Here is a 24,185-nt window from a genome sequence, read left to right as displayed (position 1 = left end):
ACCTCTGTGCTGTTGACACATTAGTCCCTCAAGGCTGTTTCCCACTCTGTAAGCGCATGAAGGATACAAGAGCGAAGACAGCAGCTGTCATAGGCACAAATTAGACCTCATGCCACAGAAAGGTAAGCCTAATTAGAGGAGTATCTCACTTTATGCAGCATCATTTATTCGAATGGTGGCATATGAAATACAAGTGACCTGGAATACCAGAATAGAGCACTACAGTCGGTTTCGGAAGAAAAAAGTCCTGCTTATTTTCTCATTTGAGAAACCGTTGACAATGAACCTCTCAATATGAACCTACCATGTGCTTTAGAGTAAAGAAGAGTTCAGCTTCATTCTTCAACTTCAGCATGTTTATATCGCCAAATTCCTGATGAAGAACTACACTATATAATCATAAAGCTGCTGTATAAAGCTGCATAAAGTGTTGTATAGCTCTTTCTATTTATCTATTTATCTAAGCATCCTGACCGAAGTATTGCAGTTTCTGCGAAAATATCAAAAAGCAAAACTGTTTTCAACAATGATATTTACAATAAATCTTGAGAAACAAATCATCGTATTAAAAGGATGTCTGATGGATCATGTTACTTAAGACTGGAGTATTGATGCTGAAAATTCAGTTTAGCCATCACAGGATTCAATTACATTTTAAAGTATATTAAAACAGAATACAGTTAAAGTCTAATAAAATTTCACAATATTACTGTTTTTACTTTATTTGTGATGATGCAACCTTGGTGTTCTTAGGCTTTTACCATTGTGCTCCCATTACACCTGCACCAAAATGACTCTCCTGAGAAAATGTATCATCTTACAACCAGGATACTGAATGTGAATCGAAGATGACAGGATCAGTTACAAACCCTTTAAAGTAGACTGTCCTCCATATAACATTTCTCTCTTTTCTGACTCCGTAATCTCCCTTCAGCTTTTCTCTCTCTCTCTCCCTGCGCTAATTCCATTCAGTGTTCACTTTGCATCTGGCTTGATTAAAGGCAAACTGCAGTCTTCTTTTCCTCTGTTCTCCCTATTTCTAAGTGCTGGGCTGTGAAAGGAGAACATCTTGGGACATAAACACCCCTCTGCAGAGAAAAGCAAAGAAAAAAAAATGGATACTTAAGTCGCCAGAAGAGTGTGAATGAGCCAGGAATATCGTGAATCATTGGCTCATTTTTGATGTGCGAAAAAATAATACTAACTGACCAATAACAGAGGCCTTCTGAGGAGACCATAACACTTTCAAGCCTACAAGATCTGCTAGGATTTGAAGACCGTAGTATTATAGGTTTTTAAAAACATTTTTACATTGGTGAAATAATACCATAAGTCACACTGCGGTCTATCAACAGAAGAAAATTATAAAATTATAATGCATAAATATTGTGAATAATTAAAGCATCAGAGAAACATTTGATTGGTCAAGACTGTGCAGCACATTTCTGTCTTGTAATGACGAAATTATCTTATTGTCTCAGAGGTCTTTGCACGACAAATCACAAAATTAAGGTAAAAAAGGAACATTTATAATAGATGAATTTTTCATGTTTATCAAAGTGGTAAATATTTCATGAAATGCTTTATACATGAGGACAAAATTAGCTCAGGCTGAAAGCAATTGCACCTCATTTCAATAAGAACACACGCTATTATTCCTCCTGAGGAGGGCGAGGAGGAGAGAGACAGAATGTGAGAGCAGGAAGAAGAAAGGAAGAAAAGAGTTGAAAGAGCAGTTGAGCTGTGGGAAAAGAGAAACTGAGAGCAAGTGTTCTTGAGAATGAGTGGAGAGGGCAGTCACAGAGTTCACAATCCCCATCGTGGATACGTCAGGGTATGTAAAAGGAATAATGATGCCGGTTTCTCTTTGATATTAGCAAAAATGTAATTACAATTAAGATAGGAATTAATAAAGTGGCTTATTCATTTAGTCTCAAAGTTTAGATCTTAAACTGTTAAGGGAAAATTGCAGTCTGTTGATTTTTCTTACTAAATACGTTCTCAAATTTACACAACAAAAGTAAACAGATCCACACTTAAAGAATGCAAAACAGGTGACTCATACAGTAGGACTACAAGAAGAGACATATAAGGGAAGAACATGCACGCACACACACACACACTCTGCATGCACAGATAAACTCTTGTTATCCATCATAAAAATCTCACGTGCATAAAAACAGATCAATAACACGCTTTCGTGACGGTGTTTGATGGACGGCTTCGATTCATTTCTCTCATTTTCCAGGAACTGGGACGGGTGACAGTGAGAGAGTAGCATTTTGAAGCTTTTAAAAGATAAATGAAGCAAAGGAAAAAGGGTTGAGACTGCATTGTTGTTGAAACTGTGTTCCTCATCAATTTTGGGGGGGTGACGATTAGCTGTCACACAAGATAACACAGAATAACAGTATTTTAACCCAGCAGACATTTCCATAAACCTTTAAAAGGGAAACACATTTAGAGGAAGACAATATTTAGTATGTTTAGTATATAAAAAAAAAACTATCCCTTTTCACAAATTTGAAAGGTTATTTCAAATAATTTCTGTAAATCTGAAGTAATTGTATTTTCTACAAAATTCTTAATATTACCAAAATGTATATCATTGTCATGTAGTTCTTGTCATATATTTCTTTTTACCGTTTTATTTTTACATTTTATTTCTTTTTACTGTAACAAGTAAACATCACTTTAACTGCTCCTTACAGTAAGGTTAAAGTCTATAAAATAAAAATTTAAACTTAGGAAACTTCCTTAAAACTTTCTGTAATCGTTGAACGAAGATGACCTAAAAATCTACTTGTTTAGTCATGCTAATTCTCTTCATAATTAACACAAAGTGGACCCCTCTGATTATGGAATCCTTCATTATGTTTAGAATTTAGAAAAGGCAATTACAAGCCTCTGCACTGAACCACTGAAATCACAAGCCAGAGGGGATAGACTGAGACCAAACAAACTAGAACATGCAAAACTTAACCTTTCCTCCATTAAAATTAAATGTCAGTATGTAGTGACAGTTAAGTCATCGTTCTGCTCTCAAGTTAGTGGAAATACAAGCTGGTTCTGAATGAAGTTAACAGACGCTGAGTTCTGAGAATCAGAACTATTTTGGTGGAAATCTTAAATCTTACTCCAAAACTAACCCGGTTCTCTCTCTATCTGCCCCAATTTATGGCTCCCTGCCTGGGCCTGGTTTTACAAGGTGAAAACTGCTGCAATAATTATCATTTAAGAGGGACCGTCTCTGACTCCGGACACATATTGCCATTCATTTAAAGCAGGCACACAACGAGAGGCTTTAAAGGTCAGGGTTTTATAGCTGATCTTGTTGCCGAAATAACTCATTGCCTCTCGAGTTCTGTACTCCACAATCCCTCTTTCCTGTCCCTCTTCATTTAATTTCTGTCTTGTCTCATGCCTCCTTCACATCTCTCTTTCACCTTTGCCTAAAACGCTCTCTAACACCTCTATTGTCTCACTGGATCCTCATTTAACACACTGCCCTACCTGTCCTCATTACAGTCCTCTCTCGCTCCAGCACTCACGTCATTGAGTCTCGCACTGACAAAAGACTTTGCCATCCATCAACTTTCTCCTACCTAAATCTTGCTCCTTCAGAAAGGCTGACCATTACAGTACTTTCCTCCTGTCGCTCTATCCCTCATTCCTTTGCTCTTTTATCTCATGTTTATTTCATCCAATCTTCCTTCAGTGCTGCTTTTCTCCCAGGAGTACGAAGAGATCTCAATAATTCAGGAGGCTGTCTGAGCTATGCTGGGCTGGCAGGACAACCATCACTGGACATGGGGAACTTTCAGTGCCCCACTTATTCCATAAGCAGACAGATAGTCATCAATACTGCTCCAAAGCACCGTTTTCTACCGATGAGATCACTATGATCTACAGTAAACTGTCCATTAACATCTATGGTATCCTTAATGACGCATTTTTCTTTATGCAACTGGTGAGTGAGTCACAAAGTCCCATAATCACACAAAATGTTAACAGAATTCATGTCACACAATCATCCTACTGTAGTAAATGTTACAGTGCACGTCAGTTTACTGTACTGGTCTGCCGCACTCCCACACAAACCATTTAACATCGCATTCGATGCAAATGTATAACTAAGAAATTTGCACATATCAGTGCTCAGAAGTCATCAAAATCACTATGATAAAGTTTTTGGGAATGTGGTAGGATTTGGATTTTCTGCATAAATTGTGCTCTTCTCTATTGCTGTGAAAATGTCTTTGCTCCTGTAGGTTCAATAGATGCAGAACATAAGAAAGTCCATTTACAAGATTTTTTAAATGGAAAAAAAATGCAATTGAAAAAAAGGATATTAATTTTGAAATTTGCTTTTTTAACAAAATTATAAAATGTTATACATTTACAACCAGGATTTTTAAGAATACTTACACTGAGCATTACACTGAAGCATTAGGTGACAGCAAATTAATCTAAATACAAAAATAGGCAAAATCAGCATGCACTATTAAATATCCAATATTAGCTGATGGAAATTAATATGTTTTTAAATAATCTTGTAGTACCAATATATTGCGTTTCCTTTTTCAATCTTATAGGCCTGGTCAACCTCCTCATAATTTTATGCCATCCAGATGTCTGTCTTTCTTCAGCCGAAAAATGATTAAGGTTTTTGTGGAAAACATTTCACTAAAAACATTTTCTCCATATAGCAGGCTTCAATGGTGGGTCAAAGGTCCAAACTGCAATTTATCAGGAATTTCATTTAAAGCTAATCCTTTAAAATTACGTACAAACCAAAATTAGAACAGAGTTGTGGGAAAGTGGGGCTAAATTAATAGCAGAAATTAATAGAGAAGAAAATAAAGAATTAAAAGTAGTACAAAAAATATCCATACAAGAACCATAATTACTCTGCTGCCATATCGCCCTTTTAGAATACATTCTACAGTGTCATTTCTAATTACAATCCAATGGATCTCAAAAACATACTACTTCTCAATTAACTTCCTTTTAAAGTAATTGAATCATTCTGTGCTTGCATATATGATTAGTCTTCCACTAACGCAGGCTATGTCTCAAAAGGGGCTCGCTGCAGCATAACTTTATTGCTTGCTGAATCAACAGTCTTTGAACGCTTAATACTTCTCATGGATCTTCCCATTTAATTTTCATCACAAAAATGGAACCCCGTATAGTTTGCCAAACTCAGATTACATGTCTGCCAAACTAGAGGACAACTGACGTGTTGTTTCTCACAGCGCTGAAAAGATGTTAATGCAACTAATGTAAAAGGAACAGGGGTTTCTGGAATGCTACTAAGTAAATGCCACAGTTATATTTTCTTAAGATGGCTAATGTTAATATATCCTAATCTGCACGAGTTGCATGAACAAATGCATTTTTATATCAGTGTAGCATTTGTTAACACTATAAGGTTTAAGATTTGGTGTAGGGCATATTTTCAACATGATAGAGCATTACCTTTTGCCAACAGTCCATGTATATTTAAATTCTGAACTACGCAATACATACCTATATCAAAGTAATAAAAATGTGCCAGGGTTCACGGATTGAACCTGTGCTTTAGCAACACTCAGTGGACATTTCTTTTTGAAACTGCAGCAAAACGTGAAGTAAGGCACGTAAAAGCTGTTTTGCAAAAAGTGCACAGATTTTTATGAGAGCAGGTTGATATTTCTGGAGTTGCCTATCTGCAAATCTATGATGTCATTGAAAAATTGAGCCCATATTTAGACTGCACTTTAGTAGCTGTTCTTAATGGAAAGAAATGGGCAATACCATCATCCCCAAATACACAAACTGAAATTTTTATGAGGAAATGGTCGAGTATCTGCATTTCTACTAGTGAGATCACAACATAAAACCAACTCACAGAACACACACTCTGTGATTCCATTAACATACAGTCTGCATGCATAATTCAGACAGCTGCCATTACAATAACTCGCTCTCCTGATGACTGTCCGGTTATCAGACTGCTGTCTGTGTCTTGACTCTTTCTCTTACTCGCTTTATCCATCTATCTCTCTCTCTCTCTCTTTCTATCTCTGTCTCCATAGATACGCAGACAGTTTCGCCGTCCCTGCTTCAACCAATTGTTCAGGGATTGAAGCTCGCAGGAAGTAGGTCAGCCTGTGTTGCACTTGGCATAAGGTAAAGGCAGCCGGTGCATTAAAAGACCAATTTTGGGTTAATGTTCATCTAACCTTCAAACAGGGACTGTAACACAATCCATAACACAGACTATGAAATGTGGAATTGTTTTGTGATGGGACATGAGGTAGAGATATTGCTTTGTCAAAAAAGAAAAAACAGGCACCCAGTCGTAAATGTAAAAATAACAAATAATAACTACAATTGTAACAGCAATTTAAAATCTTACTGGCATTACACAACACAGACCAAACCAAAATTTATGAAAACATAGCTGATCTCAAAATGGGATCCGAATCAATCCAACAGCTGACTAATTGAAACACAATTGTTGGCTGTTCATATAAACATTTGAATGTTACACATTCAGAACAGAATTTATAATAAAAGGTTTTCCCATGAGTTTTTTTGCAGATGAAAATACATTACAAAACACACAAAAGACATTCATACATTCGCTGTGCCATCATCAAATTGGAATACAGGTTTAAACTAAAATTTATGGAAGACATGCTGGTTTAAATAACAAAACACAGTGATAAAAACATGCAAATTAACTTTGGATTTTATTCACTGCAGCAAAGGAACATGTAAAGTCAATGCAATTTTTACTTTATCTAAGGTTAGCGATTCAAGAATTTGGCCATTTAGTGCTAATTTTAAAAGCCAGGTATTTAATATGGAGACTGAGAGCCATTTATGCTTGATCAAATATTGTGACTGGGTTATAGAGAAATTTCTATGGGATTCAGACAGCTGAGACAAACAAGCTATCATTTAACTGCAGTGAGGGATTTTGTGGCAGTGCTTTGAATATAACTACGTCCTCACCATCAATTCAGCATATCAGTCTGCAAACATCAGGGCAAAACTGTGAACCACCAACTGCATCTCCATCAACTACCTAGCAAATCAGAATTACATAATCAAATCTGCAAAAGCATCTCTATCTCTGACAAGCATCTGAACACACCTGCACTCCAACACCAAACCACACACACACACACACACACACACACTGTTGACAAAGAGCTGACAGCATTCACCACTGACATATCAGCAGTGAGTAACCAATAAAGGCAGGCAGCCAGTGGAGAGCTGAACTCACTGGACCTCATTCATTTAGCATCCACAGGACAGAGCGGGCTGAACCTTTTGCTGACTAGCCACTTCCCAGGGTCCCATCAATCTACAAAGCCTTCAAACTCCCTCTGAAATGGCCCTATGTGATCAAACTGGCCCAGTGACGTAAGTGTTACTATTCTTAATGGGGTGATCCTTACCTCCAGGGAGCCTGACGTCTGCTGCAAACGTGAGCTATTGTAAAATGCTACTGCTTCTAAAAATAACAATGGAGCAGCGAGGCTCATAAAGATAGGAACAATGCTTAGTAATTAAGTATCTTCTCGAGGTCAAAACGCTGCTCAAAGTAGTGTGGCTTATTTCCTAATTGAGTGTTAGGACAGGGCTCTTGAGAGCCCACTTCTGTTCAATACCAGATTTGGTTTCACTCTAACAGAAAGCTGATATGATAAAGATAAGGATTGGATTACAAGCATTCTTAAAATGCTGCTACATTTCGTCATACAATAAAAAACTGCCATGGCTTTATATAAATATTTAGAGTGATATATCACTCCCCGAAACTCTGAGCTAAGAGTCAGTTTACTCTAAGGCCTGTTCCCACCAAGAACGATAACTATAAAGATAACTAATGATAACCATATTTGCATCCACCCGAATGCACAATTAGGTTCTGTTCAGCGCATACTGCAGTTCTGTCAAGTTCTTTGAAGCAGAATTGAAAATACACAACATATATACTGATTATTACTATATTTTTTATATCTTTAAAAAATCAAAATTAAAAAAATTTGATCTGAAAATGAAAATAACACATTTTAAGGTGCTTTCAGAATTGGATCCCACAATTTCCTTGTGCTCTGCAGCCAGATGCTAGTAGGTAAAAATATCAATTACATTTTGGTTTTTCTTAACTTAGGAGATTTGTTGCATACGATCCAAGAAAAAGCATTATGATGCTGCAACAGTGCATTTTTCTCTCCCACAAGGATAAAAATAAAAATTACTCTACTCCTACAAACACACCAAAATTAGCCCTGTTGAGGTAAAAGTGAAAGAAATACAAGAAAACGCTTTCATTCAGTAAGAACAATCATTTGTCATCTGGTAAAAGGCTGCTATAGCATGCAGATTCATGGAAAACAAATAGCATGCCCTGTACGTACATTTCTAGAGAGCTCTCTCTATAACAAAAACTCACAGTTACCGGTTTGCTTTAAGATTAATGCTACATTACATTCAAATGTAATATCTAAATTAATGTTGTCGATATTCTAGCTCATTTTGTATTTTGTTAATATATATTTAGGCACAATGTATATCTCCCAGTACACTGTATAGTCTGAGACCACAAATTAAAAAAAAAAATTAAATACTACATTTTCAAGGTAGTTTCAGACTTTCGGATTTCACTGTATAATGAAAATGTGTTTACTCTGTGGCCAGGTGTAGCTCTATTTAATAAAACCTATTTCATTTTCACATAAAGGTTTTCTAAATTTAGGGGGTTTGTTGCAACTGGGCCCAGGTTCACTATTTTGGTGCTGCAACATTGCATATTCCCCTCCCACAAGGATAAAAAATAAAGGTTACTCTACTCCTACAGACATGCCAAAATTAGCTGTGTGAAATTAAAAATGACAGAAGTGCTTTGTATCGATAAGAATAATCTTGTGTCATCTGATGTAAGACTGCTGTACAGTCCTGGAGTCCTTGAAGCACCAGGATCACATTTCCTTGCATTTAAAGGCCAACGACATGTCATAAACCATAGTTTTTGCATATGCCATATTTGTTTAAGGCTTTCTAACGTTAAAAGGGGCCGCGCTATAACACACTGATGCACACTTTAGAGATAAAAACGTATATTTTTCTCAACGTCAGCAGCTGGTAACAATCCATCACCCTGCTAACAGGTTGTTTAGCTGCACCTCAACACGCTTGAGATGTGTGGTCATAGCCGAACCAACAGATTGTTCAGGAAACAACCTGTTAGTTTCCTGAACAACCTGTTAGTAGGTGATCGACTGTCAGCACAACTTCCTTTCAGATAAGCGGTTCCGCCCACGTTGTTTAGGTTGTTTAGGTGGATGTGGAAATTGTGAAACGTGTAGAAGGCCAAATCGTGCTGAAACTATACCACCGAAGCCATCCGAGCGGCACAGTTTTTTTTTTGTCCGTAGGCTCAATGTTTTGCGATACCTCAACGTGACTGACTGACGCCCGCCTGCTCAAAACAAAAACCCATCAAGGCCTAAATTAAAATAAAAAAAACACTCGCGACACATGTAAACAAAAACACTCTTACCGGTCCCCTGCGCTTCAAAGTCACGTTTTTCCACAGAAGAAGGTGCAGCTGGTGAAGAAATCCCATTTTCGATGAGTTGGAGAATGAAGTCGCAAATTATAATATATTCATCACAGTGTTGTTGTTGTTTTGAGATTCCGCTCCCTCTGCATTTTGTCCTCCCCGGCGTGTGACAAAGCCAAACATCCTGAATTACGAGGGTTGGGTTTGTGAACAAAATGCTCTTTTGGTAGCAGCAGATGTAGATATTCGCATCTCATTGAGCAGTGGGCGGAGATACTCCCGCCAGCTTCAGCCAAACCTAGCGAACGAACGTTTCTTATTGCTATAGTAACTTGAGCGCATTGAGGGAGCGACCGATGTGTCAGGTAGATCAGATGTGATTTTTATGGCAATCTAGCGGCTGCCTCAGCTGGATTACTGATGCGCTGCTGAATCCTCATCATTCTGCGACGCCTGGCTATTTTTAGAAACTCCATCGATGTGGCAACATTTTAATCTCACCATCTTTAGCTTTACTTCTGGGACCGAGGTGATCCCTCCTGGCTGGACAGACTTCGTCGAGATCACGTTTTATTTTGAGGCTGTCGAGGATTGCACGAAGTCTGTGATCTTTGATCAGAGTACTGTGTGTGTTATAGCGAGTTACCCTTGAAAAGAGTTGAGAGTGAGGAAAGCGAACAGCACCCTCTGCAGCACGGCACTGGTCTCAAAAGTATGTTGTTAGAAAAAAATAGCCGGAGTAATTAGTTCCCACAAGACATAGTTTATAATAAACACGTTCGTAGTAACCAACACACACGAATCAAGCCCAGATGTTGTGGGGCAACTGAAGGATTATACTTATTTTAGAGCAGAGGTTCTAACCCTTCCTCTCCAAATCAATAATGCAAGCCCCCAAACCTTTTCTATTTCAGCATTTATTGTTCTTTTTTTTGTTGTGTATTTTGCAAATTGCAGATTTTTTTTTTTAAGTACTTAAAAGTAGTCTACCTTAGGGTCAGTTTTACAGTAACTTTAGCAAATAAGCACAAGTCAAACTACCACGTATTTATTATTATAATTATAATAATTATTATAATTATTATTATTATTATTATTATTATTATTGTTATTATTGTTATTATTATGTTTTAATTAGTGAATTGAATATAGCTGCTTTAATTTTAAGTTACATTGAGTTAATTAATCAATTAGGTGAATGAATCTTACAGGCAGGCTTAAGAATAGCAAAGACTATGGTATTCTTATAGTATTTTATAAGAATACCGGGGGGGTGGGGGGCCATAATGATATACTGATTATTACTATTAACATGATTTATGAGGTGTTGTATTGTGAGGTGCCCATCTCCATTTTAATTGTTTGTATTATATTATTAGCTTTATTGTGTTATTCCACTGACTGGAAACGTCAAAATTCCTTTTGTGTTTTCACATTTGGCAATAAAGCTGAGAAAACGGTTGATTTAGTGTTTTAATGAATGAGTGAATGATTCAATGGCAATAGACATCTCTGAATCTGTTTAGTATACAAATTAAAAGATTTTGAGTGACTGTCAATCAATTTTTATATATTTATATAACGCTTTAAAAATACAGATTGTGTCAAAGAACTGAACACCATCAAATAGATTAGAGTGATAGTAATGTATAATGACAAGATTAAAGTTTTTATGAAATGCATTAAATGCAGTCTATATAATCAAATTGAATATAATCACTAGAAATTAAGCGTCCCCAACTAAGCATAGCCAGAGGTGCTCATCTAGGTGTTTTGGTCTTTGATGAAGGTCATCTCTTGGTGCTTATCCATCATCTGATCTGGATACAAAGATCTGGATACTGATAAACAGAATAATAAAGAAACAGACTAATATTAGCGTAGATGCCATTCTTTTTACGATGTAACAAGCACATTGTACGGTATGGGCCATGTTCGCGATTATGGTTGATGGATTTGAATAATAGAAGCGTATTAGTGTGTTATGCGTAGCCCAGGATAAAGAAATGGGTCTTTAATCTAGATTTAAACTAACAGAGCGTGTCTGCCTCCCGAACAGTGTTAGATAGATTGTTCTAGAGTTGGGGGCTACATAGGAAAAAGATCTGCTGCCTGGCTAGTGTTTTGAGAATGCAGCGGAATTGGAGGACTATAATGTGATAAGAGCTCGCTAAAGTACTGAGGCGCTAAACCTTCAGGGCTTTATAAGTAATAAACAAGATTTTAAAATCCATCTGATGTTTGATGGAGCCAGTGCAGTGTTGACAGAACTGGGCTAGCTAGGACTCTAGCTATTGTTTTTTGGACCAGCTGAAGTTTGCTTATCAAGCATGCAGAATAACCACCCAATGAAGCATTACAATAGTCTACAATAGTTTTTTCAGAATTTAGCATTAAGAAATTACTCATCATCCAGTTTTTTTATCGACTATTTATTCTGTTATTTGGTGTGTTTCACCTGGCCACGTAGAGAACATAGATCTAAGTATCATCAGCATAACAGTGAAAGCTAACACTTTTACTTTTTTTTACTTTACATGCTACCTCTGGGTTATATTAACAGAAGTGTTACTGAGTACTGAGTACTGAGTACTGAGCCTTGCGGTACTCTATATTTCACTTGTTCAGATTTGAACCATGCTAAGACACTTCCTCTTATGTCAACATAATTTTCTAGTCTATTCAAGAGAATATTGTGGTCGATAGTGTCGAATGCAGCGCTAAGATCCAATAGCACAAAAAAAGAGCTACAGCTAATATTTGAATAGACATGCACTAGCTGAGGTGCTAAAAATAAAAAAAAAAAAAAGTCATTTTTGTAAGTAACTTTTTTGTAATTGTAAGTCATTTTGACAAAAAAATTCTAAATTTGTCTACTAGAAATAAATCTTACATGCACTTGTACTACTAAACAATCCAGCCTGCAGTCTCATAAAACCACTTATAAATAGTACGGCAAATAAAACTCAAACTTGTGCTATTAATACGCAAAAATGAAACTTTACTGTGTATGTTTGGCATGCATATAATATGCAGTTTCCTATCTGTCTGTCACTATAAGTTATGTCTTGCTTGGAGCCCTGATTCACTCTGATTAAGAGAAAATACAGGTATAAATAGGCAAAAAATGCAGCCAGTAATCAGATTTTTGCATCGGAGCCAAGCGACTGCATGTTTGCTTGCTACGCACGGCTCACTAATAAAGCAGTGTCCCTGTTCTGTCAGCGATTCCCCTGGTGTTTCATCTAAAAGAGCAGTTTCTGAACACTGTAGATTCAAGTCTTTTTGAAGATGCTGTTTTGGCAGTGTCCTCTTGAGTCTAGTCGTTAGCTGACTTCCAATGATGGTCACTAGCGTTGTCTGCAGTGTCTGGGTATCCAGGATGCTGAGAATGCGTGGAGGGTACATGTCCTCATTCCAAGTCTATGCCCCTGAGAGTAATGTAAATCTCACCTCTCTATCCTTAGGGTGGAGGAAAACCTTCTGCTGCCACCTATCCCAGTCTCTCAACCTCGGGTAAAGGACCGCCAGCTAGTACTTTGGGTGATCTGAGGGTGACAGTGAAAGCTTCTCCACTAGTTTCATCCCCACTCCGGTTCCCTTCTTGAGCTGCTAAGGCCTACAGTGCCGCTGGTCAAGCTATCTCTGCCCTGCATGCCATGATGATCCTGTAGGTCCACCAAGCCAAGGCACGAGGCATGAGGGTGGTACCGAACCAGAGAGGTGAGGCCTAGAGAGGCGAGAGACTGCTCTTCAGGAGATGATGGGGAAAGTATCACTCCTTCCCCCAGAGGAGGGTCGGGCAGAGAATCCTTTGGTTGCCTCTCGTCCACAGCACCCCCCATTTCCAGCGGGCCAAGAGACTGCACCACCTCGCCACATGCCCGGCAAAGAATGCAATCGAGCCATTCCCTCTAGCCAAAACACAATCTCATTGTGATGTTCCTGAGAGGTGCCAGGAGGTTAAATCCCTCTAGGTCACTCCTAATGCCCTGCTGGGATTTCTCTGTCCTCCTGGCTGGACTTAATTTTCGATGAGCAAAGATTGCCTTGAGTTTGGGCTGACTAGCTGTTATGTTGTCCTGAGAACCCTTGCCTGTATGGTCCCAATGGTTTGGGATGCAAATACCACTAGCCAACAACCCCAGTCTATTGTTATGACATAGCGTCTCCGTTCCCTCCATCAAGTAAAGAGGCTTACATAAGTAGGAGATATAAGAGTTTGCAAAAGTAAAACACATTAATTTATGCAAGCATTTTACTGCAGAACAAAATAGTAACATTTTAAAGTAACAAACAACATATTGTATTTTTAACCCTCGTCACACTATATATATATATGGTCAAAGAATCTACAGTGTTACTTCTGTACGTTCAGAAATATAATGGCAGTGTATGATATTAACATCAACAAACTCTTATCTGACTTGCAAAACTAACAGTATTACAACTGACCACGTTACAACATAATATTCATAATATTGTCACAAGTAAAAACAGTAAGTCTGCAAACAGCATTTGTGCTGCGGAGAGCAGCGCTGGTTGGAGAGCAGATTTTTTGGAGAGTGGAAAGTGGTTTTTGCACTCCAACACTTGTCCACAACAGGAAATGAAAAAGGAAAAGGGTGCAATAGCAACATTTTTTTCACCCTTCCTTCAAGATCTTTTACTATATAACAGAAAAGACTATTTAAAAACTATTTTTATAACTTGGTGAATTACAAATGTTGTGCTTTTTGTCAATTGTTTTTAAATGTAAATGGGATCTTATACAGTCTATATAACATAATATAGTCAATCTGGCTTGTTCTGTGATGAAAGAGGTGTGGCCTCTAAACATGCAAGGTGAATCATTGCACAACACTTGATTCAATGTGTCCAAATTGTGAAGTTGTCTGCCAACAGGCGGGGCCAAACCGGATACACGTTTGGTTTATATGTCACTGACACTTAAAGCAGTGGCTTTTATACAAACCAACCGCCAAGGATTTTCATGTTGTTTCTGGACTCTCAACTCTAGGCAAGTGCATGTTTTGATTCTGCCTGTTATGTTAAAAAACTACAATTATAAAAATGACTGAAATAATAAACAGAAATATTTTTTACACATTTGGACAGATTTTGGATAGATTACTGGGAATAATAAATATTTTTCAATTAAAATGGCAGTGTGTGGTATATTGATTACAGTCTGCTTTGGTATTTATGCAGTTGTTTTACTAACCAATGCAAGGTTTTGACTAAAATGCAAAGTGATGATTAAGTCTTACTTGTTCACATCATCATACTCTATCATTTTAGTCACTATTCTAAGAAAAATAGTTGATTTATTCTCTTAATTTTTTTATATATATTATTTTATTTTTACATTTTCAGATTTCATTCAAATTTTAGTAACTTTGCTATCTGTATGGTTTCTTTTATCAAACACAACATTTCATAAGTTATCTAGCCTATAATAACCCTGCTGTGACCATCTGACCAATTTGTATTTACAGTACTATGCGATTAATGAAAAAACAGACTTGTGTCCTCTTTTGTCTGTTTGGCTTTGTGCTGCTCTACAATTTCTTATCCTGGAGTAAAACCATGCTGCTCTTAAATCAGATTGAAACCAGTGGATCTAAACGCCCAGAGGACAACATCACCATCCTCCTGTGGCACTGGCCTTTCGGAGTTCGCTACAAACTGGAGAGAGGGGTCTGTATGGATAAATATCAAATCCCTAGATGCTTTCTGGAGGATAAGCAATCCCTTTTCGCTCAGGCAGATGTTGTAGTCTTCCATCACTTCGAGCTCTGGACTGGCCAGTCCAAACTGCCTCTCCACCTAACGCGTCCACCAATGCAGAAGTGGCTTTGGTTATCACTGGAACCTCCTATGAACAATCGCAACCTCAGCAGCTACAACAATTTGTTCAACTGGACGATGAGTTATCGCCGTGACGCTGACGTCTTCATGCCATACGGAGAGCTTGTTTCTAAAAGGACTAATGTCACGTACGTTATTCCGAAGAAGAGCGACTGCCTAGTTTGCTGGGTGGTCAGCAAATACAAAGCCAATCATAGTCGCTCACAAATTTTCCAGCAGCTGAAGAAACACATTCCATCAAAACAAATAGAAGCATACGGTCTGTGGTCCAATCGGCCGCTCTCAAACAAAAAGCTGCTTTCCACAATATCTCGTTGTTACTTTTACCTTGCCTTCGAGAACTCGTTATCCACAGACTATATCACGGAGAAGCTGTGGCGAAACTCCCTTCAGGCGGGGAGTGTGCCGGTGGTGCTCGGACCACCCAGGAGCATTTATGAACTATCAATTCCACCAGAGTCGTTCATCCATGTGAATGACTTCAGCAGCATTAAGGCGCTGGCTAATTTCTTAAGTCAAGTGGCTGCTGACAGAGAGCGTTACGAGTCCTATTTTAGATGGCACAATTATTATAATGTTAGAATGTACACAGACTGGAGAGAGAGACTCTGTAATATTTGCATGTTTTATGACCAGCTCTCTAAGCATAAGAAAGTGTACAATGATCTGTACAGCTGGGTCAACAAGTAACTGACTTTTTACAGGACTTTTTTTATTTAAACGTGTGGATTTTTCAAATAATAATATCGCCTTATTTTTGCAAGTGCAGTTAAATGTAATTGAAACCTGACCAGGGTTGTCAAAACGCGATAGTCAATTATATATATTTTTTTCTTACAATGTTGCTTAATTAATATTTAAACAATAGCATTTTGCTTCTCGTTACAACCCTGTTTTAAACAGATTATGTTACTATATATATTTGTGTACACTCTATGTGTGGAGGAACGCCCTTCCGATTTAGTCCTCCTAAAGTTTCATCAATACAGCTTGAAGGCCATTTATCTTTTTTTTGTCAAGTTAACTGATTGGTAAAAAAAGTAAAATAATAAAACATAATTTCACACTTATGGTTTCCTGTGTTAAACAATTTTTAAGATTGCCACACCTTGAAAAACCCCAGAATTTTGCCCACAGAAAGCTAAAATGAGTCATGCCAGCTCGTTCTTGCACCATTGCGTGGTATGTATGTGCATGCCAGGCTAAAAATCAGTTAAAAACGGTTGTGCTTTCATTTGTAGCCTTATGGTTCTGCTTTGTGGTTCTTTCTTTATAAACGTTAGTACTGTTTATCCTTGATTAAGCACACACTTGGAGGATCAGGGACTCTATGAGTCTTTGCAAGGTCTATGCTTTAATATAGTAGTTTATGTTAAGCATATGTTAATGAAACTTTATTGCCAGATTTTGCACATCAATCTAAGAGGATTGTCAATTATTAACATTTTAGATTGAATTCATCCTGTTTTATTTAAAAAAAAATATTTGCATAACTTCCTGTGCTAAATATTACTTGTGATGTATATGAACACTACGATATTCTACAAAGTTGCTCTGGTGCATAAAGATAAGAGTCCCACTCAAGAAACCTTCTGAATATTTTAGAGTGGTTTTTATATATTTTCCAGAGGTGGTTGTGTGAAAGAGAGTGGTAGATAAAAATAGCAGTGCACTCTATAGTTATTTCAACCGTTGAGCTTTTTTCATTTGAATAAAACTAAGCAAAGTTGTGAGTGAAACCTAGCAAAGTAATGATTAAGTGTCCCACACGTTTACACAATCACATCAGATTAGTCACTTCTCTAAAACTAAATTGATTTCATGCTATCTACGATCTGTGATCAACTCATGTCTCTGTCTTCACAGCTAGCCTTCTGTGCTTTTAAGAACTACTGACATTGTTTTAATTTGGACTGTTGCAAAATCAAGACAGTATGTAACGGTTAGTGCTCTGAACAACTTCTCATCTCTTGATGTGCTGATTTGAAAACCCCGATGGCATAACTGATGTTACATAGCAAAAGATTGATGTGGCAAATGCAATTTGTAATTGATGCTCGGAAAGGGATGAAAGTGGCATTACATCCTCTTTAACAATGAGTTATTTTCAACTGGCTGTTTCTGTGGTTTTCTTTTTATGCACCTTGCACTGTAAAAAAAAACTGATGTAAAAAAAACAGCCATGCTGACAGTAAAATCCTTTTTTTTCATTCTGAGTAACAGTTGCTCACTTCATTCCTGTCATACACCCATAAAAAAATCTTAGAAAATTAATAGGCATTTAGAAAACGTTTTATTTGACCTGACATTGTGGTGATCAGCATTTACTTTAGTTGCGCTCTTGACACTTGACTTTTTAACACTAGATTTTAACTGCGTTTATGAAGCACATTTCTTGTAGCAAAAAAGGCCAGAAAAATTTTTAATACATTTTTACACAAAAGTACATTTTTTATGGATTGTTGTCATCATGAAGTGGCCTGCTTCTCTGATCTCATTCAGTGGGTAAACTTTAGTGACATAGTGTGGTTTTTTGTTAGTTTAATGTTATTTATGATATATGTTATGAATATTCTCAAAAATATTAAGACATCTTATGCACAAAACCTTGGCTACCGCATTGTTTAGACATACACACAGACATCAAGAATCAGCATAGGAATCTCACCCCGGTTACCAGCACAGAAAAAACCTTTTGGTATTATGACTCAAATTAATTGCTGTGTTATGCAAAAACTGTCACGAAATCCACTTTTTATCAGCATGGTCTGAAGATGATATGTTTCGATTTTGGTGAAAATGTCTGAAAGAAACAATGTCAGCTTAATGAGGAGTCAGAAGCGTTCGGATCCATTCGCGTGCTCTTTAATATTCAATATATTCAAACAGGCAAGGGTTGGTAACAATGACAGAAATATCACAGGGCAGGCAGAGTTGAAAACACAGTTAGGCAACGGTCGAGGCAGGCAGACAGAGCCAGAGTCGAGGTACACAGGCAATAGGTCAATGGGTGGGCAGCAAACAATCAGAGAAACCAAAACACAGAGCAAGGTCAAACACAGGAAGACAACCATAGAACAAACACTTAGTACTACCAGCCAGCACCAAGAAAAGACTTCACAGTCTTATATAGCAGCTTATATAGCAGTCTAATGAGGTACACCAGGGCAGGTAATCAGGGGTGAGAAACAGCATGATGGGAAATGGAGTTCTGAGGGCTAATATTCTGGGAAGGGTTCCCTCTGGTGGCCGTCGGAGAGAGCCACAGAGGCACAGTTCATGACAGTCAGTCTGGTTAGTAATGTGTGAAGCTGTAATGCTGATTTAGGAGTTGTATAATCATAATGCCTGCTTTATTATAGTTTTATTTATTTTGCTTCTCTTTTCTTTAATGATTCTGCTTGTTAACAGTAGCTGTTCATTACTACTGCTCAATCATCACTTAAATAATCACAGAGTTATCTTATTAACTTTACTCTAACACTCTTTAGTGTGCGTTATAAGTGTTATAACTGAGCATTGTGTTGTGGGGTTTAAATAATTAATGATGTAACAGCATTAAATTTAATAAAAAGTTTACAGCACAAAACGGTAGAAAAACAGTGAATTACTGGCAACCATGTGGCCAGTAAATTCAATAAAAAAAATGTAATATTTGGTGCCTTCGATATCAGCCAGTATCTCGTATGGTTTCAATATTGTTTGGTCTTTATTGACACATATTATAATTGTTTATGGTCAGTTCAGTGTTGTTCCTCTTTCCTACTGTCTCATTCAACGTGTCTAAAAATGTGCAAAAAAAAAAACTTTGTAAAAAACAAATTGCTCAATAAAATAAATACCAATACAAATAACAATGGTAAATGATTATTGTAGTAATGTTTAATGGCAAATATAATGTAGAAATATGGTGTAAGATTGTCATTTGATAAAGATGTGGTCTTACTAGTTTTCCATTTCCGGCAGTTTTTAATGACTAAACACAATCACAACGATGAAAAATTAAAATGATGCCTATTCCAAGTGTCACTCCAAGGATTTTTGATTTTATATAAAACACACAAACACACAGAAAGAGAGCACAGAATTTTACAACAAATAATTAACAGAAATTCACAAACGTGGCTGTTCATTTTACTTACTCCGGTTGCTAATGATCTCACCCTCTGTTAGAATCTTCTGAATGTCTCTTGTGTTGCACCACACAGGTCTAATGCTTCCTCTTCCACTCTTCTTTCTTAAAACTTAGACCTCTGGAAGGTTTCATCTATATTTTTTAAGTTTCTCTTGTCTCCACTTTTTCGTGGTGCACCTGTTTGTTTTTCCTCCATGTAATATTCACTGTTGCTGGGTAGAAACCTGTTGACCCTGGGAGGGGCTGAATGGTATCATTTTCATTAATTACTTTGCTGTATAAGTGCATTATTACATAGCTAGATAAGACTGTGTTAATTCAATGTTGAGAATTGTTTGTAAACACACTATAAATGTTAGAAATGCATTCCTAAAACATGTTACAAAGACTGTGAACTATATAATACTTATATCTATTGTGATATTACCAAAATTAAGATACATTAATATAGTTCTCTCAATGCCTGTCCTGTTAAAAATAGTTCTGCCACACTACAAGTATTTTTGTAGAAAATACAGAAAATAAAGTTATTTGTTTTGAATTGTAGAAAATGTCAAATCTGTTTTATTGTTCCAACTACTGCCTGCAACGTTGGCTGCATCCAGTTTTTGTTATATATATAAATACACACACACACACACACACACACACACACACACACACACACACAGCCCTCTCCATCATACCTATATATATATATATATATATATATATATATATATATATATATATATATATATATATATATATATATATATATTCATCCAGGTTTGCATGGGAATATGCTCATTTTTATTACTGTCAAAGTAATAGATCACTGCATAACCTCTGCATAAAGACGTTGCATTAAAAAGGGCACTGCAAGGAAAGCTGCTCCAAAAGGGAACATTTTAAATGTGTATTGGCAATAAAATACGTGGCATTGACAGTGTCTCTTAATCTGCTATTAACATATGCAACACACACATTTGCAGGCTATAGACAAAAATAACTTGTAGTGTCAAGCGACGAACCCACGAATCGACTGTGCGGGTTCCATTATCTTCCCTGTACTCAGTTATGTTGTTGATTGTCGATTACTTATGCCTGCAGTGTACAGCAATGGCTGACAGCACGGCTGGAACAGTAGCAGCGTCCAAGCCAGAGGTTTTTTATAACTACCGAGAGAGGAATAAATGTTCCCCCGAGGAAGATGCGCGATTAGAGAGACAACATTTCTGGAACGTGATCAACGCTTTTAAATACTACAGGTAAACACTTCATTGCCCGAGTACCAAAGACTCACCTGCTCCACACCAACAAAAGCTGAGCAACTGTTCTTTATTCGAGCTATAATATTTAAAATGAAATTTAGCGACCCTACTGCTTTATACATTTTGATTTGCATGTTCAAATAATGCACCGGACCATTAAACCTAATTTCTTTCAATTAACTTTTTCCTCTGTCCTCAATATCGTTTCGTCTTCCATGTGTTCAGAATTCACGTTCACGAACGAGTGAATCGAGCCGAGCGGCAGTTCCGATGCCTTCCAGATCGCCACCAGCAGCTCCTGACAAATTTCATTCCCAATCTGAACAAGATTCGCTACTGTATCGACCGAAACCATGAGGTGCTGCAGGCCATAGTGCACAACTGCCTCCATATGTTTGAGAACATGGAATATGGACAGGATGTAGGTGGCAATCAGTGGCTGTAGGTCTTACAATTAATAATGTTGTGATTTTTTTATTTTTTTTTTTCATTTTGTTGTGAATATAGAAAGTGTGACTTGTATTTTCTTTAGTTAATTGTAGTTAGTCCGTGATTCTATAATGTTTTTTCTTGCGTTTTCAAAGGGGGACCCAAGGAAAGTACGGCCTTCCTCCACTTTTGACATGGACAAGCTGAAGTCAACTTTAAAGCAGTTTGTTCGTGACTGGAGTGAAGCAGGAAAAGCAGAGAGGGACAGCTGTTATAAACCTATTGTAGAGGAGATCCAGAGATTATTTCCTCCTGACCAGTGGTAAATATACTAAACGAATCATTCAAAAAACAGTCACACTTCAAAACTATTGCCTAACCGATTTGCAACAGTTTATAATAATGTTTTCTAATTTGAGTGGCATGGGTAGGTTTACGCAGAAAATTTGAGCACGACACTGCGTCATTACGGCTACTAGACATTTCATGTGACGATCCTGCAGGAGGCCGCTCATTTACAGCCTTTTCTTACAGCAGCTAGAGTTAAATGTATCATTGTGATGGCGAATTGTAATCCAGAAAGGACTGTGTGTTTATAAATACATATATTCCAATTTTAAATGTTCTTCTGATAACCTGGGATTACACGAGATTTGTATTTTAAAGACAACCAGTTCAAAGGGAGGCAAACTTAAATATTTTAGAGTTGTATATTGTGTGTATTATCTCACACACACATTAGGCAAACAAAAACTTTTGTGATTTAATCATTCAACAGCACTAATTATTAAATGAAATTTATGTTTTCTATTTAAATATTTTTTTTAAATGTGGTTTATACATGTAATGACAAAGATGTTTGTTTTTTTAGCAAACTTAACCCCAGCCTTTTTGTCTCACAATCTTTCATAAATCATTTTGAGGCGCTCAAGAAACGTTTCTCATTGTCCGTGTCGAACTGAAAGCTGTGATTTATTAACTATATAAATGTAAATGACTTTAAATAAATTGCCGTTTACTTGCTTGGAGCATTTGACTTTTCGACTCGTTAGGTAATGTTTTCTCATTACAATTGTACAGTTTCCTATTCATTTTATAGGAATACTAGGGAATAGCAATATGATGGTGCAGTAGCTTTGCTTTTCATGAAGTCATGAGTAATCCATTTCTCTGTTAGAGATCAGTGGATACACAGCCATTCAAAAGTTTGTTTGTTTGGTTTTTTTTCCCTTAAATGTTCATCAAGGACAAAATGATCAAAGGTGATAGTAAAGATATGTATAATGTTACAAAAGGTTTCTATTTCAAGTAAATGTATGCGGTACATGTTATAAATACATCTCTACATTTGTAATCGCTGTAATATTTCTCTCTTCAGTGACGTCTCTCAAGTCAAAGTGTTGGTGCCAGGGGCAGGTCTGGGGCGGCTTGCGTGGGAAATCGCTCACCTGGGCTATTCGTGCCAAGGCAACGAGTGGAGTTTCTTCATGCTCTTCTCCTCTAATTTTGTTCTGAACAGGTACATTCTAGGATACATGTATCTATCTAGGGTAGTGCACACATGAATTTAGAATAGTTATGACATCTGCATTTATGAGGACACTAACTGCTATTTTGTCTCTCAGGTGCGATAAGGAAAATGCACTGACACTATATCCCTGGATTCACCAGTTCAGTAATAACAAAATGTCCTCAGATCAGACAAGACCAGTGTCCTTTCCCGATGTCAATCCACAGAGTCTCCCAGAAGACTCCGACTTCTCTATGGTAGCAGGAGACTTCCAGGAAGTATACAGTGAGCATGGTGAGTTTTGTCTGTTTTAATGAACAGAACTGTAATTTGCACTTAAATGGCATTAACATTAAATAACAGGGAAAGATTGTTCTTTCATACAGAAACGTGGGATTGCGTTGCTACTTGTTTCTTCATTGACACTGCCCACAATGTTCTTGATTATATTGAAACCATCTGGAATATTCTAAAACCTGGTGGCGTCTGGATAAATTTGGGTAAGTCACAAATTCATGCGTAATCATTTTTTGAGTCAAATGTAAAGTTTGAAAGCATATTGTATTTGTTCTCAAAGGTCCACTTCTGTACCACTATGAGAATATCGCCAATGAATTGTCCATTGAGTTGAGCTATGAAGAAATAAAGGCTGTCATTTTCAAATATGGATTTGTCCTGGAGGTAAATAGCTAAACGTTTTTTTTTTTTGCCCTCATAGCTTTTTTTAAATTTATTTTAAATTATTATATGACCGTATTTATTTCCACAGTTGGAGAGAGAGTCTGTTCCCAGCACGTACACAGAGAATGACCGCTCCATGCTCAAGTACCTTTATGACTGTGTCTTTTTTATCGTACGAAAACCTACAGAACAGCTGAGCAATGGAGATCAGACAACTAAAGACGGTCAGACTGAGGATTCTTCACAGACAAAAAAGTCAACATGACATTTGAAAAGGTGACGCTCTGGATGAATTCACAGACGAACGGCCCAATAATAAACTGATGTTTTTAATCATGAATGCCAGCATTATAGCATATTTCTGGTGATACAAAAAGACTGGAGCTTTACGATATGCTAAATTGTCTCAGATATTTACCAAAAAAAAATGTTATGTTTTGGTGCTTCGCTTTGCATTCATATTCCTCAGGTTTTGGGTGCTGGATCACAACGTTTTAATTGCCGCTTATCACTCCATATATACATTTCAGTGTTTTCTTGTAGTCGTTTACATCTTCAGAGTTTCTATGATCAAAATCGTATTCGCAGTGTGAATATGAGTCCGCTCTGGATCTTGCACAATGAAATATGTTGACCATCGCAATTGTAGTAGCTGGCAGCGTTGAAATAAAGTTGTTTTAAACTTAGCAGATTTTTTCATGATCTTGTACATATGCTCAAATAAACTTTTCACAATCA

General features: G+C 37.1%; 3 protein-coding genes across 6 annotated transcripts in view; 2 read left to right on the top strand and 1 right to left on the bottom strand.

Moving 5' to 3' along the window:
• abca2 (ATP-binding cassette, sub-family A (ABC1), member 2) overlaps window positions 1-10,185 on the bottom strand; it is a 55,115-nt gene extending 44,930 nt beyond the window's left edge. For all 4 annotated transcript variants that reach the window (XM_043239810.1, XM_043239812.1, XM_043239813.1 and 1 more), the window contains exon 1: window positions 9,566-10,185. In XM_043239810.1, the coding sequence (XP_043095745.1) occupies window positions 9,566-9,631 (66 nt within the window). In that variant the 5' untranslated portion in view covers window positions 9,632-10,185. The remainder of the gene's footprint in view (window positions 1-9,565) is intronic.
• Window positions 10,186-14,472: 4,287 nt separating this feature from the next.
• On the top strand, window positions 14,473-16,509 carry LOC122345081 (fucosyltransferase 7). Its single transcript, XM_043238902.1, has 2 exons — window positions 14,473-14,588; window positions 15,067-16,509. The coding sequence occupies exons 1-2, from the start codon at window positions 14,506-14,508 to the stop codon at window positions 16,127-16,129; spliced, it is 1,146 nt and encodes a 381-aa protein (XP_043094837.1). The 5' UTR covers window positions 14,473-14,505; the 3' UTR covers window positions 16,130-16,509.
• Window positions 16,510-20,648: 4,139 nt separating this feature from the next.
• Window positions 20,649-24,133, top strand: carnmt1 (carnosine N-methyltransferase 1). Its single transcript, XM_043238900.1, has 8 exons — window positions 20,649-20,824; window positions 21,053-21,248; window positions 21,412-21,578; window positions 22,635-22,775; window positions 22,882-23,060; window positions 23,153-23,266; window positions 23,344-23,447; window positions 23,536-24,133. The coding sequence occupies exons 1-8, from the start codon at window positions 20,676-20,678 to the stop codon at window positions 23,710-23,712; spliced, it is 1,227 nt and encodes a 408-aa protein (XP_043094835.1). The 5' UTR covers window positions 20,649-20,675; the 3' UTR covers window positions 23,713-24,133.
• The last annotated feature ends 52 nt before the right edge of the window (window positions 24,134-24,185 follow it).

Source organism: Puntigrus tetrazona, chromosome 5 (assembly GCF_018831695.1).
Source record: "Puntigrus tetrazona isolate hp1 chromosome 5, ASM1883169v1, whole genome shotgun sequence".
In the NCBI taxonomy this organism is placed as follows: Eukaryota; Metazoa; Chordata; class Actinopteri; order Cypriniformes; family Cyprinidae; genus Puntigrus; species Puntigrus tetrazona.
This window is presented reverse-complemented; position numbering and strand designations above follow the sequence as displayed.

Coding starts and splice junctions, on each gene's coding strand:
- LOC122345081 (XM_043238902.1), top strand. CDS start 14,506: ATGTCACTGACACTTAAAGCAGTGGCTTTTATACAAACCAACCGCCAA. Junction 14,589..15,066: donor TTCTGGACTCTCAACTCTAG/GCAAGTGCATGT, acceptor TTGTATTTACAG/TACTATGCGATTAATGAAAA.
- carnmt1 (XM_043238900.1), top strand. CDS start 20,676: ATGGCTGACAGCACGGCTGGAACAGTAGCAGCGTCCAAGCCAGAGGTT. Junction 22,776..22,881: donor TCTAATTTTGTTCTGAACAG/GTACATTCTAGG, acceptor TTTGTCTCTCAG/GTGCGATAAGGAAAATGCAC. Junction 23,448..23,535: donor AATATGGATTTGTCCTGGAG/GTAAATAGCTAA, acceptor TTATTTCCACAG/TTGGAGAGAGAGTCTGTTCC.